This window comes from Halichondria panicea, chromosome 4 (assembly GCF_963675165.1).
Source record: "Halichondria panicea chromosome 4, odHalPani1.1, whole genome shotgun sequence".
NCBI lineage: Eukaryota > Metazoa > Porifera > Demospongiae > Suberitida > Halichondriidae > Halichondria > Halichondria panicea.
In genome coordinates, this window is record NC_087380.1 from 7,108,917 (window position 1) to 7,127,510 (window position 18,594).

The 18,594-nt window shown below is 40.1% G+C and overlaps 2 protein-coding genes across 5 annotated transcripts; one reads left to right on the top strand and one right to left on the bottom strand.

Annotated features, from left to right (window-relative positions):
• Positions 1-2,381: 2,381 nt before the first annotated feature.
• Positions 2,382-10,672, bottom strand: LOC135334552 (TNF receptor-associated factor 5-like). Of its 4 annotated transcripts, none has more exons than XM_064529775.1 (5): positions 10,439-10,672; positions 10,326-10,374; positions 4,204-4,320; positions 3,325-3,423; positions 2,382-3,269 (listed from the first exon to the last, which is right to left on the bottom strand). In XM_064529775.1, exons 1-5 carry the CDS (start codon positions 10,600-10,602, stop codon positions 2,634-2,636), a joined length of 1,065 nt encoding a protein of 354 aa, XP_064385845.1. In that variant the 5' UTR covers positions 10,603-10,672; the 3' UTR covers positions 2,382-2,633. The 4 variants fall into 4 exon arrangements, with proteins under 4 accessions (XP_064385845.1, XP_064385846.1, XP_064385847.1 ...); XM_064529776.1 differs by having other exon boundaries at positions 2,382-3,266; positions 10,439-10,671; XM_064529777.1 differs by lacking the exon at positions 4,204-4,320 and having other exon boundaries at positions 10,439-10,670.
• A 171-nt stretch (positions 10,673-10,843) lies between these two features.
• Positions 10,844-17,976, top strand: LOC135334738 (trichohyalin-like). Its single transcript, XM_064530020.1, has 3 exons — positions 10,844-11,199; positions 13,363-13,777; positions 17,142-17,976. The coding sequence occupies exons 1-3, from the start codon at positions 11,141-11,143 to the stop codon at positions 17,814-17,816; spliced, it is 1,149 nt and encodes a 382-aa protein (XP_064386090.1). The 5' UTR covers positions 10,844-11,140; the 3' UTR covers positions 17,817-17,976.
• Positions 17,977-18,594: the final 618 nt, after the last annotated feature.

Sequence of the window (18,594 nt, forward strand, 5' to 3'; positions counted from 1 at the left end):
TTGGTTTTGCTCACCTCCTCAATTAAGTCATTATTGCTGATGTCAGCCATTATTTGAGGTCAGTCATTTTTGGCTGACATTGCATTATTTTACCATGTGCCATGTGAAAGTGACCTGGTGTTTACAATATGGCATGGGAGTGTGGGTGGATCGAATCTTGGTAATTTAATCGCTGTGGAAATGTGCAGAGCCGTAGCTGCAGCACAAGGGTTTACACCGTGGTCAGTTCTGCAAAATGAGTGAGAACATGACTGCCAAGCTTGGATGATGCATGCAAGTCAAAAACACTCTGAAGTGGTCGGCTTTAGAACTGTGAACTGATATAATAGTTAGTAACACTGCATCACTCACTTATTGTGTGTTGTTTGTTGTTTGTTTGTGTACAAATATGTAATCACTTGTTCACGAAAATTGTTACTGCATGTTTGCATAAAGATCATGTACTGTAACATCAATCTCCCCCCCCCCTCCCCCCAGCCTCGATCCCAGGCCAGTTCTGCAAGTAGAAAATACTACGATGAATGCTAAACTTGGAGGTCTGGGTCAAAGTACACTCTAAAGCGATCGGCTTTAGGACTATATAGTTACTGTCTCTAGTCTATATATAATATAATTGTGTGTGTATTTTGTCAATCCGCTTTTGTATACAGAGTATATATATATAAGCATCTGTTGTCTTCGTATATATCTATATAATATTATGCTGGTTGGTGCGTTGCTGTGCCTTGCATTGTTGTGTGATGGAAAGGGAAGGGATGCATGCATGGGTGAGCGATTGAGTGATTGAGTGAGCAACAAGCTGGGATTTGCGGAGACAGTTAAAATGGACAGTATAAGAACGTTACCATACAGCTATAGGCCACTATTAATGGTGTTACGCATTGCACTGCCATGCATGCAGTAGGGGTTGGCTTGTGTAAATCATTTGCATCCTCATTAATTTGATCATCATAAGCTCCATCTATTTTACATGTATATTTAGCTAAGAATTGGCCATGTATAAGAAACTTTGTGGGGGATATCTTGAGCCAGGAAGTATAGTCATGTTTGCTTGAGAGTGATCAGAGTGCAGAGAAATATGTCGCAGTAGGCATAGCCAAGTTGATGCTGTTTATTGTTGAATATTTTCTTTCAAATGTGTTCAATGTTTTGTGGGGAGGTATATAGCTGTACTGCATGGCTAACAAGAAATTGTACAAAACAAGAAATAGCCAATTTCACACTTTATATAATTTATATACAACAGCTGGTTGTGACATAGGCTGGGCGGGCGCCTATACGGTTTTAAGTAGAGTTGCATATACTCTTCATATATAAAGAACACTTGGTATAGAATATATATATATAGATGAAACTGTCTAGTTCTAGGAAGGGTTGTGAGCTAAAGATTAACCATTGGTTGTATAATATTGACATTAACTTGCTGTGTGTATTACACATAGGCCATGTCCCGATGGTTTTGTACTCGGAAGCCTCAAGCCTCATCACACACCTCTCGTGCTCAAACACTTGAGTCATTTTAATGGATGGCCTAAAGAAAGGCCTTATTTTGAAGCTATTACCTCGACTGAGAGCCGGCCTCTACAATGTTGATGATCTGGACTCCCCTATGACCTGGTGTTTACAGTATGGCTATATGGGAGCATGTTCATTTGTGTCACTATTATACAGAATATATAATACAAGTGCATGCAGTGCATAGCTATGTGTGTACACACACTTTGTCTCTGACTGTGTATATATACTGGTTGGTTGGTTGGTTGGTTGCTATAATGCTTATAATTTTGACACTCAACACATGCAATGCTGAAGCTATATACATGCATGCATGCAGGCTCTACACTATAAGCTCATTTTTGTTAGATCAGTATCCACATTTCCTCTGAAGTGCTCATTGGCAAGAAGTGGAGAGAGTGAGATTGAGCTTACTAAAAGCGTTCTTTGTGGGATTACTTTGGGAACTACAAGACGACATGCCAAGAGCTTTCAGTGTATGCATGTATTATATGTATACATGTACAGTGGAACCCCTCTATAACGGACACCTTTGGGGAACAATGTTTTGGCCTTTATACAGAGGTGGCTTTTATTGAGAGGTTGTTTTGTACACAAACTGTTCATTTGTGCCTGGCCGTTATGTGTATTCATAATTATATAGTGTATGTTAAAGGCCTCGTGTAAGCGGGGCTTAACATAAAAATTGTACTTTATACGTACCCTCAAGCTAATTCCCTAAACTATTATTTATATGGCTCAAACGAATGCAAAATACTTCTACATTGTAGATCTAAAATAAACATGCAGTTGCTTCTATCCTATTATTCATCACAAACCATCAGATATATATATAGCTTCTGTTTCCCTCTACTATAATGACTGTGTAGACGTCAACAATTATACAACATAATAACATAACATTAAAAAATTACTTATTTTTATGTTTTTGTGGGACTTCTATATATAGTTATACTTCTTGAATTCCATGTATCTCCCTCCTATTTACAACATTAGCACTTCAAGCTAAACACTGAATGATATTTGTCACAAAACCAGATTGTTTTTACTTCAAACTCTAATAAAATCGGTATAGTTGAATATAAATCATACAGAACGCCATATACACCTCAGTTTTTTCAAGGGAGAGAAACACAGCATTTAATGCAAATGGTGTCGTCAACAATAAACCCGTCTGCGTCTAGTTCACTGTGTTGAACAAACAAAGGAAAACTGGCACTGTTCATTTCTTCATTTGGTTTTTGCAACGAGGCGCTCATGGGGTCGGGGTTCGGTTGAAAAGTGTCGATGATGTCCCTGCCACTTTTCTGGTTGATCAGTGTGACGGTTACATTGGCCGTGAATGGCCATTGTATAATGTCATCATAATATCCCTTCATGATGATAAATGATAACGACATGCGAGCGTTCTCTTCAATACCATCTGCCAGAATGTTCAATTGAAGGCACATTTTGTATCCACCTTCAAAGAAGAATGGACGGCTAAAGAGGGGGTCCAGGCAGATGCCTGAAAGACCATCCCTTCTCTTCTCACTGAATTGAGTGATCTTCCATACATCGCCCATGTTCATTCTAACCAGTGGCGAGTAATCAGCTTCCTCGCGCTTCGTTCTTTTCTCCTTGTCTTTCTCCAACATTTCGGCTCCTAGCTGGCTTTCAACTTTTCTTATCGCTTCTTTTTGGCCTTTCTGAAGAAGTTTTTCCTCATCGGGCAGCTTTCTAATTGAAGAGCTATCTTCAGCTCCACCCCACTGCTTTTAAAAGTGAAATTAATTATATACTAACAAAACAGAAATTGTTTGAACTCACTCTGTGTCCAACTTTGCTATGTGAGGAAGTAGCTTGTTTCGGAGAAATCATGAAATGAACATCTTCTTCCACCTCCCCCTCCCCCATGCAAAAAGGTTCCTAGAAGTATAATGATTAAAAATAATGTATGTTTAGCTTTACAACACTTTGAACATGATGCTCCATTCTAATATGTTGACTTGGGTCATCTGATATCAATAAACAGAGGAGTAGGAAGATGTTTTTGTAAGGGGGTGCTGAGGTGGCCAGAGGCTACTGATAAATCTGGGTTGCTCCCGGAAAATTTTGGCATTCTACATCAGTTCCCGGATATTAATTCTGAGCAAATTTGGTATAAAATTATCAGTATCAAAATTTGCCAATTCTACATGAGTTTACCTGGATATTTAAATCGAGTAGTTACTACTCAATCTATGTTTAGAATCTAGTGGGTATGAATAATTGTTTATATCATTATTTTTATTACATCATTACATTTATAAGAGATATCTACGATGTGGTTCATCTAGCTGACCTTTGTACTGTGTACGTAACTATGCTAGTATAGCTAGCTCAGCGACTACTATACTAGCTAGCTAGGTAACCCTCGGCTATAGATCTACCTCAAATAAAGGTCGCGTGCATGTAGAGCAAGTTTAACTTTCTAGCTTCTTAGCTTTTATACGACAACGAAGCTTTAACATCGAAATCTGCCATTATTAAAAAATAACTTGTTGTATATGGAGGCTCTCCATGCTGTAACGCAGTGCTATATGGCAAGCAGACTCAGAAATTACAAACAGACAAACAAACCAAAGTATACTACTATACCCGTGGCCGCCCACACGCACCTCGGGTAATAAACTGTCGCAATAATGATTTTCTTGCTATTATACTTACTGTGTGACATTTCTTGCGGGCAATTTGGTCAGGAGTCACGACAACACCACATAGATGGCATCCTCTCAGAATGCCACACGCTTTTTGATGAGCAATCATTCCAATCTCAGGAAAACACTGTAGTGAAGGCGATTATCTATAGGCTTACTTGGCCACACCCTTTCAATTAAACAATGGTACATGGTGCACAAAGCACCATTGGCACGAGCAATCACATATAATAATACGTACTTATCATCACACACTCATCCTGGACAACTCCAACTCCATGTCGGGACCACAGTGCACTATAATTATATGTTCAGATATAGAAGGCCAAATGTTTGTGTGTAGCTATTATTGTACCCTATAGCAGGTAAATTTGGCGAACGAGGCATTGACGATCATGCATGCTGCATGGAATGAAAGCACCGCGGATGCTGATGCCTCGGTGGAAGTGTCATCAAAGTACATACCATAAAGATACTAATAAAGCTATAGCAATAGCTTTTATACACACATTGTTTCATGATAAACATTTTTGCATTAATTTAATTTTGCTGCAATCCATATCAAGAGTAGATAAGAGTAAGAGTGTTGAACTGCTAGTAACAGCAATTTCCTGCTCCTGCGTCATCACTTGATAGTAATCAGTACTGATTAGTTATGTTAGCAACACTTCCCAGAAACCGCACATGCTGTGATTGCACAGTTCAGTGCTACAAACCACAGACCACAGTTTACTTAACAGCACTCATTAATTGAATAGTGACGACAGTGATGACGCATGTCAAGGCAAATGCGGTTCTACGATTACTACAGCAGTTCAACACTCTTACTCTTATCTACTCTTGTCCATATCTATAGAATTGTAGAGAAATTCGAAGAGTGGGTAATGATCGACCATGATTGTTGTTAAAAAGGATCGATGCCAAAAGTCCAAGTCTAAATTAATGGCTGCATCAGTAGAGCCTTGCAGCTCTCTTTTTCTTATGCAAAAGCATACAGGGTGTATACAACAAGTCTATATCTGGATATGAACAAAGAGACGAACAAAGCAGTAAAAAGTATGTTAAAAATTAGCGTTATTGGTTTGTTGAAAGCAGACTAACTATACGGAGTGCAGGTATAAAATCTGTGCGGGTGGTTTTTAAAAATGAGCGGGGTCTGTGTGAAAACAATTTCATCAGGCAAGGCATTCCAATGTTTGATGACATCTATGAAATAAGACGATTTGTTGCATGAGTTGGCACAAACGGGGTGAAGATTATTTTGCACATCCACGAATTAAAATCCAAGACTATAAGCCAATGCCAACCATGAGCTCGAAACCGTGCTAGTAACCGTATTAATTTTTATAACTCAATTATGGCGTATATATAATTATGGTTATAGTCGTGCTAAATAGTTATGCCTCAGTGAGCATGCGCAGCATACGGTATGTGTTTGTGTGTGTGTCTGTCAACAGCTGCAGAAGGATCAATGAGTATAAGAGCTTCGTATACAGTGCATCCAGTCTAGAGAGTAGAATACCACAGATGTGCAGTTAAATGTATAAGTATCGTATGATAGTAACATTTCTAAGAAAATGTGCTAATATATACCATTGTGTAGGTAAATGCTACAACATAATAAAATGTTTCCATGGCAACATAAGGTGGTGGGTTGTGGTGATTAATAGAACAGAAAAGCATTGTTATAGTGGGTAATTAATTGGGTAGGAAGAGAAAATACCAACGATTTGGTCTGGGACTTGGTCACAACATCTATATATATATACTTTGGCTATCCGATGTTGCTTAAATATCTACACATCCTCTGCAGTGCTCGTTTTTAGTGCTGCTTCGGTAGATTTGAAGAAAATCTAACAGCTAAGGTCCAAAAATTACACAGAGTATACACTTGAATAAATCGTCTAACTTTTGATAAGAAAAATTTTTCCATAAATACTTTAGTTTTGGAGATAATTGATGTTATACACAATTTTTTTACGATCATCCCCATTTTCACCTAAATTGATTTCCCACAATAACAATTTTTGGGGATGTCATAGCTTATTCATTCACCTACACAATTTGTTAGAAGTGTTCCAATCTTAAGATACGTTTAAACAACTACTCACACATTTGTGGATTCTACTCTCTATAGACTGGATGCACTGTAGTCAAATTTTTTTGGATTGCAGATTTGCAAAATAATGCTTGTTCTCGAATTATGGCGTACATTGTTGCATTTTGAGTGGGCAGATCAAAGGAAACACTGTGCCAATATCTGCCATATGGCACAGGTCAAGCCTTGAACTGTGCCACTATCTAGATACTGGCATAGTATGGCTGAAGTTACCTAAAGCCCACCCTCCACCCAGTAACCTCCACCCAGTAACCTGAAACGGTCCCTTTTATAGTATAATACTGTTAAACAGATTCAGTGGTAGGCAGAAAACGTTTTTCATGCGTCTGGTGCATTCCACAGTCACCACAAGTTAAAACTAGAGCACTAAAGTGCAAACCCTCGGCTGGTGACATGATTAAAAAGAAACCAGAAATATAATGCAGTGCATATAGTGATGTTGTTATCATGTATGACTTGCACAGCAACTCAGGAGCAATAAAACTAAACCAGACTGGAGGCATGCTGAAACATTTGAGAACAGGTAGTGGTAGAAGCCTGGAGTCTCAGAGAAGTATGGCTCCAGGTTCTGCATGGAGTAGGATCCCAGTCAGCAGCAGGTATAATTCAAGCTTCTACTTTAGTGACCATTGTTCCTGGTATATACAGCTTTCTACTTTAGTGACCCTGTTCCATCGTTCTTGGTACAGGATCACTTCAGTTATAAGTAACGCATGTGCAAGTTCTGTTCAAGCTACATTTTGCTCGCTTTTATTAGACAAGGAGCTTTAACACCGAAAGCTGCCACTATCAAAAGTACTAACTTGTTGTGTGGAGGCTACTCATGCTGTAAACGCAGTGCTAGAACATCCAGGTAAGCAGACCTAGTCACAAGCTTCTTAGCTTTTGCTCGACAAAAAAGCTTTAACATCAAAATCTGCCACTATTTAAATCAAGATATTGTTCTGTGAAGGCTACCTATGCTGCAAACGCAGCGCTATGGCATCCAGGTGAATTGATATACTCACCACAAACAGACAAACAAACAAACAAACCAACAGACTACTATACCCGTGGCCGCCCACGCGCCTCGGGTAACTAGTTGTCCTATAAAAGGAGTGATGTGTACACGGAAAGGAATGCACAAGGAATGCAACAAATCAGTTGTTACACAGCTCACTCGTGCACACATTGGATATATTGGCTCAGTAGTGCCTTTGCCCTCGAGGCCTGCGGCTAAGTCACTACTGAGCCAATATATCCCATGTGACACTCGTGCATGTGTCACAACTATAACTTATAGGCCATTTGCAGTAGCAAAATCTGTTGGCTGATTATACAGTTGGGTGTGGCCCAACCCTCCATGAATAAAGGAGGTCAGGTTGCAAGCTTACCATATATTTTTGAGGTACTAAATTTTCTTCGAGATGTTCGAAAATTGATTTACTTCCAGTTGAAAGACTTCTCTACTGTATGGGTGTGGTTATTTTAACCTATATCCTCGAAAATAAAATCCACGAAATGTTTAATTTGAGCAATCCGCCAAAATGTAGTGCCTTGAAGAATAACCTGTTATATACGGTATCTATTTGTTTTGCTAGCTGCATTATGCATTTAATACTGCCTATGAAAGAGTGTTGCAAGCTGCGCTGTGCCAACGCCTCTCACCATAATTATTATGATTTCGCTCAAAAAGTATTAGGAATAAGCTTTTATCTATATGAATTTTACATTAAACTTTGCATTTGAGACAACAAACGAATTGAATTACATGAATTCCATGCAAAGAAAGTATCTATCTTTATACCACCACACTTACATCATCACTAATTGATCTCATTGGTCAACAGCTGTAGGGTGGTATAATATGTCATACAGCCCCAGGCATGCACAGTTTTCAAGTTTTTTTTTTTGGTTTTTTCAAGAAGTAAGCAAAGACACAAGGCAAAGGCTGCAATGGCATTCCAATTAAGTATAAGCAAAACTAGGCATAACTCGTGAACCAAGCTTTATTTTGCAAATCCACGAATTAAAATCCAAGACTAGAAGCTCTTTCTTGCACTTTCTTGATCCTTGAGCAACTGTAGTAGTCTACATGCAATCACGCACGCACGCACAACCATTTACCTCACTTGTGCATGCGCACCAAGTTCTGTTGTACCACATTGTCTGGAGTATATGAAGCGTGCAGTGCTAATGGTAAAAGGAGCATAGAAACAAGAAAGCAGGTGAGAGCATAACTCCAATCTGTTACAATGTCATTCACATGCATGTATGTTACATTTTTGGTGGTAGTTTTCCATGCTACTTTGTGGTTTTCCCAGTCATCCTAGCACATTGCTGGTAGGGTGGTGTTGTAGGATACAGTACGGGGACAATTTGTGGGACATAATTATAATAATGATCATTGACCGTGTATTTTGTGCAATGTATATTTAAGTGACTGTATTAAGTTTTTAGACTTATATACATGTACAGTCCATCCATGCATGCATGTTGACATGCAGTGCTCCAACCAAAGAGACTGGAAATTCTATTCGCAAATATTTGGATAAATGGAATGTAATATTAGATAGACACCTCGAGTTAGAGCCAGCACAGTACAACAGAAGCAAAGAACAGAGCAAAGTTGTGTGTAAACTGACGCCATGACGTTTGATGACAGACACAAAGTGCATGTGCAGTTGCAGGTAAGGCATCACAAGACGGGAAACTAAGTTCTTTGTTGGAATGGCCTAACTGGATCTACTATGATGCACACACCCCTATGCTATACAGAACTATAGCATATACAACTGTAAGTTCTGTTGGTGACCTGTCTAATTCTGAAGTTGCTTGAAGCAGCCAGCATGTAATAGGGGGTGTGGTCAACAAATATGGGAGTGGCCAAACATTTTGCGGTACCTTCCCTCCTTAAATCCTTGATGAAACCCTGATCATACAAACTAACTGTGCAGTCACTTTTCAGATGTGCTGCTTCCCTGCAGAGAAACTAGTCTGGGGGCCAGACCTTTTCTCAGAGGGTGGAGGGGAAAGAGGAGAAAGGTCTGGAGACACTTGCAGCACTTCCGTGCATGTGCTCAGTCTTGGAATGTCAATTAGTTAGTGATATAAAGAAGGATTAGATGTAGCACTACTCTCATTTCATTGGGTTAAAATCACATGACATAGGATATGCATTTCATTGGCCACATTCTGCTAGACCTAATCCTAGCTCTATACTTGATTTTGCCCCCCGAGCTATTAGGTTCGGCCCCCAGACCGGCTACAGAGAAACATAGGAGAAAATATGTGAAAAGTGCTAAAAAGCTACAAGAGTAGTACCAATCGTAGTTAAAGCCAGTAGGCTTTAACAATATCATACTTCCAATAGACTTGTCTGATCCTATTACAAAAAGAACTTTCAACATAATGCATAATAAAAATCAGAGCTTGCACCTGCGTATACTATGGAGTGGCATTTGTGTCAAAAATAAAAAATTGATCTGCTTGGCAAAATTGATTGGAAAACGCGTAGTCACCTGATCCATGAATCAATCTGCAAAATGCAAATCAAACTGCAAAAATATACATCAAAACTGCAAGCAAAACTGCAGAGCGATCTGCCGGCAAAATAAATCGATCTGCTTTTCTACAAAAGAGTTCCACTTGCGAACTGCTTGCTTGACCTTTGAACCCAACACGTTAAGGTTTTGTTAGCGCTGTATTTAGTGACCTCTTACGACCTTGTCAGACCTTCTTCTGTACAAAAAAAGCAGATCGATTTGTTTCGCGTACAGATCAATTTGCTGACTCTGCAGTTTTGATTTGCAGATCGATTCAGCTGACTATGCAATTTTTGATCTGCACTTTTTGCATTCGATTTGCTCACTCGGGAAGTTTTGCAGATAATTCAGCTGACACGTGCGTTTTTTCCAATCAATTTTGCCAAGCAAATCAATTTTATTTTTGACACAAATGCCACTCCATAGTATACTAAGTCAATTGCTCCTAGCATGGACCTAGCCAGATGTGAAAATTGAATATGGACGTACCTCATCTCTTTCTTCGTCCGATTTCAAATCTTGTTGGCATTTCAGTGAGCTGTAAAGTAGATGCACATAAAATTAACATTCCAGCCCAGGCACATACATTTGGCTCTTTATACCTATCTTTCAACAGCTTATCAGCACAACACGTACACAGCCAGTGTCCAGATATTGGCTGCACAGAATCTTTCAGGAGATGGTTACGGTTGCAGTTGACACACTGGTAATTGTTAAACAGTGCTGGATTTTTGGATGTGCTTCGAAAGATTTCGCGTCTTGCCATGTTCTCTCCCTAGATATAATTATGATAATAATATCTAGACGCGTACCGGCAGGAGATAATTATATCTAGCCCTGACTTACGTACGTACTTAGGGACTTACCTTGGGACAGCCCCTGGGAAAGCCCCGAAGAAACCCCCCCAAGCCCGGGACAGCCCCTGGGAAAGCCCCGAAGAAACCCCCCAAGCCCGGGACAGTCCCAGGGAAAGCCCCCTCCTCGGCCTGGAGGAGTCCCAGGGAAAACTCTTCGGGAAAGTCCAGCCAAGAACAGAACCCGTGTGCAAAACACCTCTTCGATCCATTTTGGACAGACTGATACATAGTTATACTATACTTCTAGTTCATTTTGAGTACAAGAACAAGTGGACTCAGCAAGTACGTGGACTCAGCAGACCAAACGAAATCATTTGAAAGCATTTTGAGTACAAGAACAAGTGGACTCAGCAAGTACTAGACGTGGACTCAGCAGACCAAACAATACAATTGAAATTAAGTTGAGTACTCGAACAAGTGGACGGACTCAGCAGACCAAACGAAAACATGTATAAGAATGGTGTAGTTCTCGATACGAGTCTGAGTTTCCTTGCATATCATCCAGAGTAAGTCAGCTATTATTTTGAAGCATGTACATAGCTAGCAGTTGACGTTCAAGAAAGCTGTGCTTAGTGCTATTAATAGTTGGGCGGAGTCCAACCAACGCTTCGCTCATGGTTGGGTATCAGTACACGTAGCAGTTTTGTTCCCACTGCAAGAAATTTGCAGCCCAATCAGATTGCTGCGTTCAAGTGGGAAACCTTACAGCTCAATTTAGCTGACAAGGCAAGCTGGGACACTGTATTTTAGCTGTATTTCTCTGGAGAATGCAGAAACAGCTCCTGCTGGATATCTAGGCTACTACTAGAAAAGAAGCATCTATGAATGAAGCTTGAACAGTAGTATCTTTGTATTAATTAATTAAAAGGACTTGTCTTTGTTTTTAAGTTTTGTTGTGCTACCAATCTAAGATTAGACCATTAGTTTTGGACAAAACCTGTGATATGTAGGCCTTCTTTGGTCTTCGAAAAGCTTCTCCAGAAGCCTTGGGGTAGTCTTATAGCTGGCTGTACTTCTCTTTGTGCTAGATGTCTAAAAATTTTATTTCTGCCTGTACTAAATCTTGTATTACAGGCTACAGTATTCTTCTACTTTCTCTAAGAGTCTGAGGTCTTTCTTGAATTCCAAAACAACTATAGCTAGATCCAGGCAGCTAGAATAGCCATCCATTGATTTCTTTATACCGCACCCCTGAGCCATGCGGTTGTCAGCCACTTAAGATTAAACAATATTCATACTCTGTCTCAAGTACCAGTGGAACAAAACTACTGCATGTAGTGATACCCAACCCAGAGCGCAGCGTTGGTTGGACTCCGCCCAACTAGTGCTATTAATATTATGTCTAAAGACTATTGCAAACTCATTGAAACCTGCAAATCAGTGTCGAAGACCAAACTGTAAGATTAGTGCAGTTATTACATGTGATGCAGAGTAAGCCATGTACATATTTATATAGCCTAGTTTCATGAATCAGCCGCACCTCTCAGGGAGGAACGTCTGAGCAATCTTTACATGAAGTCATGGCACAATCAGTGGCGGATCCAGGGGGAGATCCCAGGGTGCCACGGATCCCCGGCCCCCCTTTCAGTCTAGCTATAGTGTGGCTTTACTACAGCTACCAGCTAGCTATTTATCAGTTTTTGTAGCCATTGTAATTTGATTCAATGATTGTACCTGTTGTTTTGATGCATCAACTGCCAAAGGAGTGTTCAGGTTAGCCTATAGGCTAGCTAGTTAACTGTTCGTGGCAGCTAGCTAGCTCCACGCAAGTCTATTATGGGAATTCCCTGGCTGAGTATGGGATATTCCCTAGTCACGTATGACCGGAAGTGGGCGTAAGCCCCAAAAAACTTCCGCTGTGCGCTCGTATAGTTTGAAATCCCCCCTCATTTTTTCTGGATCTGCCACTGACAATGGAATGTATTGCGTCACAGTACCATGTACCACCAGCTAATTTAACTATCTCTGCTTAGCCACATCACTGCTTGCTGCTCAACCGCATGTAAAGTTTCATTATTTGCTGCCTCCTATTAAAGTCACCTGATACTTGTGAGCAATCTCATTGGTCACGTTGGATGGCTTGATGTAAAAAGTGCTCGGACGGTCTTTCCAAAAGAAGGGCTGCTCAGTAATTCATTGATGAGACTAATTATAGCCATAGATAAAGTAAGAGAGGGATTGGAAACGGAAGTGACCTCGAATAACCATTCATGTTGCGCCGGTTTTACTCGAGGCTGCCTACTACAACATGGAAAGACAATCCAGGCTGGAAACGGTTGAAGAGACAACAAAACTGCCCTACACTTCATTTCCATACTTGAGGCCAACTTAGCAAGGCTATATAATTATACATAGCTATATATAGGTATGTCAAACAGTTATAACCTCTAGCTCTTTTCCAACCACCGAGAATTTCAGTGTTGTGTATTTTCCATATGATATACCCACCGCCATCAAGGGGTATGGAAATCAGGTTTTGGGCATAAGGCCAGTCTCAAGTAAATATAAAGGTTTGGCTGGGGGCAACACGGATGGTTTTGGGAATATATTCCAGCCAGTCAGTCACGTGCATGGACAGGCTTCCTTTTCTAATTCAAGTTCTAATTAATCCCTCTCTCTATGCATATTGTGTAAAAGATGTGCTGAGTAAATATTTATATCTATTGCAGATACATGGACATCATAATGGACTCTTATTATTCATGTTCTTCAAAGTATGCTTATAAGGCCATGGAGAAGATCGTGCAGAAGCGGCAAAAGCAGGAGGAGATGATGTTGGAGAAGGAACAAAAGCTGGAGCTCCGTGAGGAGAAGCTGAAGGAGGAGCTGAAGCTCCGTGAGGAGAAGCTGAAGGAGGAGCTGAAGCTCCGTGAGGAGGAGCTGAAGGAGGAGCTGAAACTCCGTAAGGAGGAGCTGAAGCTTGTGGAGAAGTTGGAGGAGCTCCGTCAGGAGCAGGAGCTCCTTGAGGAGAAGCTGAAGGAGGAGCTGAAGCTCCGTGAGGAGGAGCTGAAGGAGGAGCTGAAACTCCGTAAGGAGGAGCTGAAGCTTGTGGAGAAGTTGGAGGAGCTCCGTCAGGAGATTTTGGTATTACTTTGTTATATATACTGATGTTAGATTTACAGTATACCGTATAGCAGGTAATTTTCGATGGTGAAAATTTTCGTATAAACACCCAAATAGTTCGTATTTTAATTATTCGTACAGCTCAGGATAGTACGTGAATCTATTGCATTAGAATTTTTAATTTTCGTATGATGCAAAATGTACGAAAATTTCCATCATACAAAAATAACCCGCTATACGGTTTACTTGTTCATAGGTATACATATAGGTATGATCAAGGGAGAGAGAGACGTAGGTATATACTGTGTATCATATATGTATGCAGAGAGTAACATGACTTTTTGTATCTGTCACAAGCTTGGAATTTGCACACTGACCAATCCAAGTGTGGGTGATGTAATCTTTATACAGTGGAACCTCCAAGTAACAAACCAGTTGGTACAGGAGGTGTTCTTTATTGGGGGGCTATACCATAATTATAAAGTTACGTTACCCCAAATGTGTTTTGAAATAGACGAGTATACATGCATGTACATGTAGCCATGGTCTTTGAGAACAGGTTAACTACAGTAGAACTTCGATTATCCGGCCCCTCCATTATCCGGAACCTCGATTATCCGGCTTGAAAGTTTCTTTTTTGAAAATGGGCGTGTCTCTGTTACTATGGAGACAGGTCTACTTATCTTCTGCGCATGCGCAGACAACCATGTGGCACTGCTGTTTATCAATAAAGTGGGTGGATCAAGGCGTGGTTTATTCAGTTATCCGGCCTGCCTCTGTAACTAAGGTGTCCGAGGTTCTACTGTACCATAAATTGACGGAAATGCAAGTCGTCACATAATTATATGACAGTGGGTGAGACTGAATCGCAGCAGACTGAAACTGAACTGTGCATGCACACATGACAAGAAATAGAGCACAGCTATTTTACAAGCAGGTAACGATACAGTACGTACATGAACATGAAAGAGCCTAGCGGCAACTACACAATTAAGATTTGAACGCTATGACAAGGCTTTGAAAACGGTAGTGGTGCATAGTCAGACATACACTAGGACTATATATAGGATCACAGCAGAGTCAGCAGTTATACAAATATTAAAGGTACATGTACCTGACATGTACTCCTGGAGTTCTGGACCGTTATTTGGATCACAGCAGAGCAGGCCTGGAGCGTTAAAAATAGGACACCAACCAAGCTCACAAAGAAGCCTGGAGCATCTTCGCATGATCCACGTGGCTGTAATAGTGCCTCAAATAAAAGCCGCGTATATCTGCTCCTATGGCCAATGTGCAAGTTTAAGCTTCTTAGCTTTTGCTCGCTTTTATTCGACAACGAAGCTTTAACATCACTATTAAAACAATAACTTTATGTATGAAGGCTATCCATGCTATAAACGCACCGCTATGGCATGGCATCCAGGTGAGCAGACTCAGAAATCACAAACAAACAAACCAAACGACTACTACAGTGGAACCTCTTATAACGGACTCTCTAAATAGCAGATCTCTCTGTTATAGCGGACATCATGCCTTGTACCAATTGCTTTTACCATCTAACAAGCGTACCTCCTCTGAGGTGACTTGTCCGTTATCCGGAGTTTAAAGGAGTCCGCTATTCACGGTTGCAAGTACACTATAGTTAGATAGTAAAAGCAGATACAAGGCATGCTGTCCGCTATAACAGCTAGAGGGGTCCGCTATTTAGAGAGTCCGTTATAAGAGGTTCCACTGTATGTACTCTTGGTATAATTATATGCTTGTTGCAATTTTGAGCACACTTTTTGGGTGAGAATATTAATTATGCTATATAATTATAATAGGCAGGTTTTGGAAACAGGTTGGTACCGAGTCAGTAGCATCCTGGTACTGCATTTAAGGCACTACAATTTTGCAGATTGATTGAACCTTGAATTTTTTTTTAGTTCCTCGAAAATTTGGTACTCCAGATAGAACCTTAATACGGTAGTACCTTAATGTTACTATTATAGACGGGTAGTAATTTTAGCGTTTTCAGATTTTTCTCTTTTTTAGAGTACTAATTGTAGCAAAATCATTAGTAAATTCATTAGTACAATATTTGTCAAAAGATGTATAAGTATGAGTTTTAAGGTTGAATGGAAAGTTTAAAGTCAGATACAGTCATATGAAAGAAGGGCTAACTTGCTTAGCATAATACTCTCAAAACTACATTTTCACATAAAGTTTTAACGCGGACTTAATTTAGCATTAATTACAAATTCGTACCCATTTATAATAGTAACATTAAGGTATACACATTTGTAGGCGTTAATTAGCCTCGGGCCCCCCTTTTCTGTTAAAATATGGAGGAACAAAGAAAAAGGAGAGCCTACCTTGCTAAGTCGCGTGACGGTAGGCGACAAGTGAAAAATGAATGTGGGCAGTCACTAGCTGGGCAGAGCCCAGCAAGGACACATTGCAGACTTTCACAAAAAGCTGTAGCATGCAATCATAGATAGTATGCCAGAATCAAGTCTAGAGAAATCGTAGACGAGGGCTTACCTAGTAAAGACTAAAGATCTAAATTTAGCTCAGAACAGACAGACCCCACACTTGACTAGAGTACCGTATATCTTCTAATAAAATTTTATCGGACAACAAAAAATAATTATTTTGGAAATTGTCTGGGTATAATTGGAACAGATTTTTTATATAGAGCATGCAAAATGTCCGGAAAAATCAAGCAGCTGCATGCGAGCTAGCTAAGTTTAATAGAACAGTGTGCGACTGAATAGTTGCACTAGCTATCTATATCTAGCTGCAGCACTCTAAGTCTTACTTGCCGTCTATGAATGAAACTCAACTTTTCAAGGTATTGTCCGGATATACTTAGTAATATTAAAGCACTGGAGTGTTCGTTGTATTAGAACAACGAAAATTGCCCAAAAGAGGTAATTAGAAGTGTCCGATAAATTAGAAGATATACGGTAGGTGCATTTATTATGCCTCGAGGCGTAGCCGCGTGAGGGATACAGTAAAGCTGACTGTGTGTGTGTATGTGTGTGTGTCTGTCTGTCTGTCTGTCTGAACGTGATTGCAACCGTTCAGCAGATAGCTTAAACTGTCGCGCATGCATGCATGCTGAAAAGCACCGTGAAGGATTTCTTTGTATTTGTAACCGGAAATAACCATCATGTGATGCAATTTGGATTTTGTATATTGAAACGAAGGTGGCACACAGGAAATTAACTTAGTAAGTATGGCCTAATGCCTATAGGTGCAGGAGTTCATTACTTAATGAACTCGTGCTAGGTGCATGGTATAGGATTATGGCCTGCTGTTGAATTCACTGAATAACTTACTTAACCAACCATAATTGTCAAGCAAAATATGTACGCTGATTTTGCTGTAAACATACATGTAGGATCTGGACCACCACAGGCTTAGAGCAAACCTTAGATGTGCACCCCGCAGTGCAGGTGTGTCTGGTGTATCAAATTTGGTCCCTAGCATCATAGGAGGAGAACAAACTGATGAAAACCGCTTTTTAAAGTTAGAAAACATGGGTGTGAAGAATGCAAGGAACATGGTAGCAAAAATACGGAGAGATAATGCAGAAATCAAAGTACTGAATAAAAGAATCGAAGAAAAGAAAAGACTAATGGTTGTGTCGATATCGGGTTATCAGAGTTTTATTATCACAGTTGCAAAAATGAGCGAAGAAGTTAACAATCCTACAAAGAAACTTTTCAGCCAACCATTTTTTCTGGAGAAGTATCGATACAAATTAAGTCTTCAAGTGAACATGGACGGCAGTGGAGGAAGTCTATCTGTGTTTGTCCACATCATGAAAGGGGACTTTGACAGTATTCTGAAATGGCCTTTTATGCACAGGATTGCCATAAAGGTGAAGAACCAGAAAGAGGGAGATGATAGTGTTCATATTGTTCAACCAGAATCAACAGGCATTCAAAAACCGGAAATTAACCAAAACATAACGTTTGGAAGCCGAAACTTTCCAACCTACTCTGAACTACTGACAGGAGGATTTGTCCGAGATGACAGCATCAGTATTGAGTGTGAAGTACTTTGGAATTAATAAACATGACACAAAACAGTATTACGATTAGTAGTATAACCCAACTCGTTTTTGCTTACAATTTTGTACGTAGTATATCTATGATTGATAATTAGTTTGCACTGTACACATTGATTTATAAGTCATTATGTGCATATGTTCATCAAAATGTTTTCTGGTGGGTGTGGCAGGAAAAAATTGTTCATCAAGGGCGTATAAAAGAAGAGAGGTCACTATCTAGTAACTGAATTCGTTACAACGTCATTCATTAGTATAGGGAGTGATCAGTGCCAAAATCTTTCGCATGGTCGTGAAGTTTTACATACAAATGACGAATCACGTAGGCCATGTCCCGATGGTTTTGTATAATACTCGGATCCCTCAAGCCTCATTACACACCATGCACTTGGTGTCGAACACTGGCCCAACGGCAAAGGTCATTTGCATGGATGGCCTACGTATTTTGAAGGTCTTATCTCAAACTTTGTGTCGAGAGCCCTCTACAGTGTTTATATGATCTAGACTCCCCAGTGACCTGGAGTTTACAGGCTATAGGAGTGTTGGTGGCTTTTTTCGCTCGAAAATTAGTCACTGTGGAAATATGCAGAGCTGTAGCAGCGCAAGGGTTAGCCACCTTCACTGGCCTCCATAGAAAAGAAGGCCTGCTATCGACTGCTTGCGCATGTGCAAAATTATTGGATATTTTTCCCCTAAAATTTCCTATAATACTGAATTCATCAGAGAATGCTACAATGTGGCTAGAAACCTTCTATCTACTTCCTTCAATCCACTTCCATTC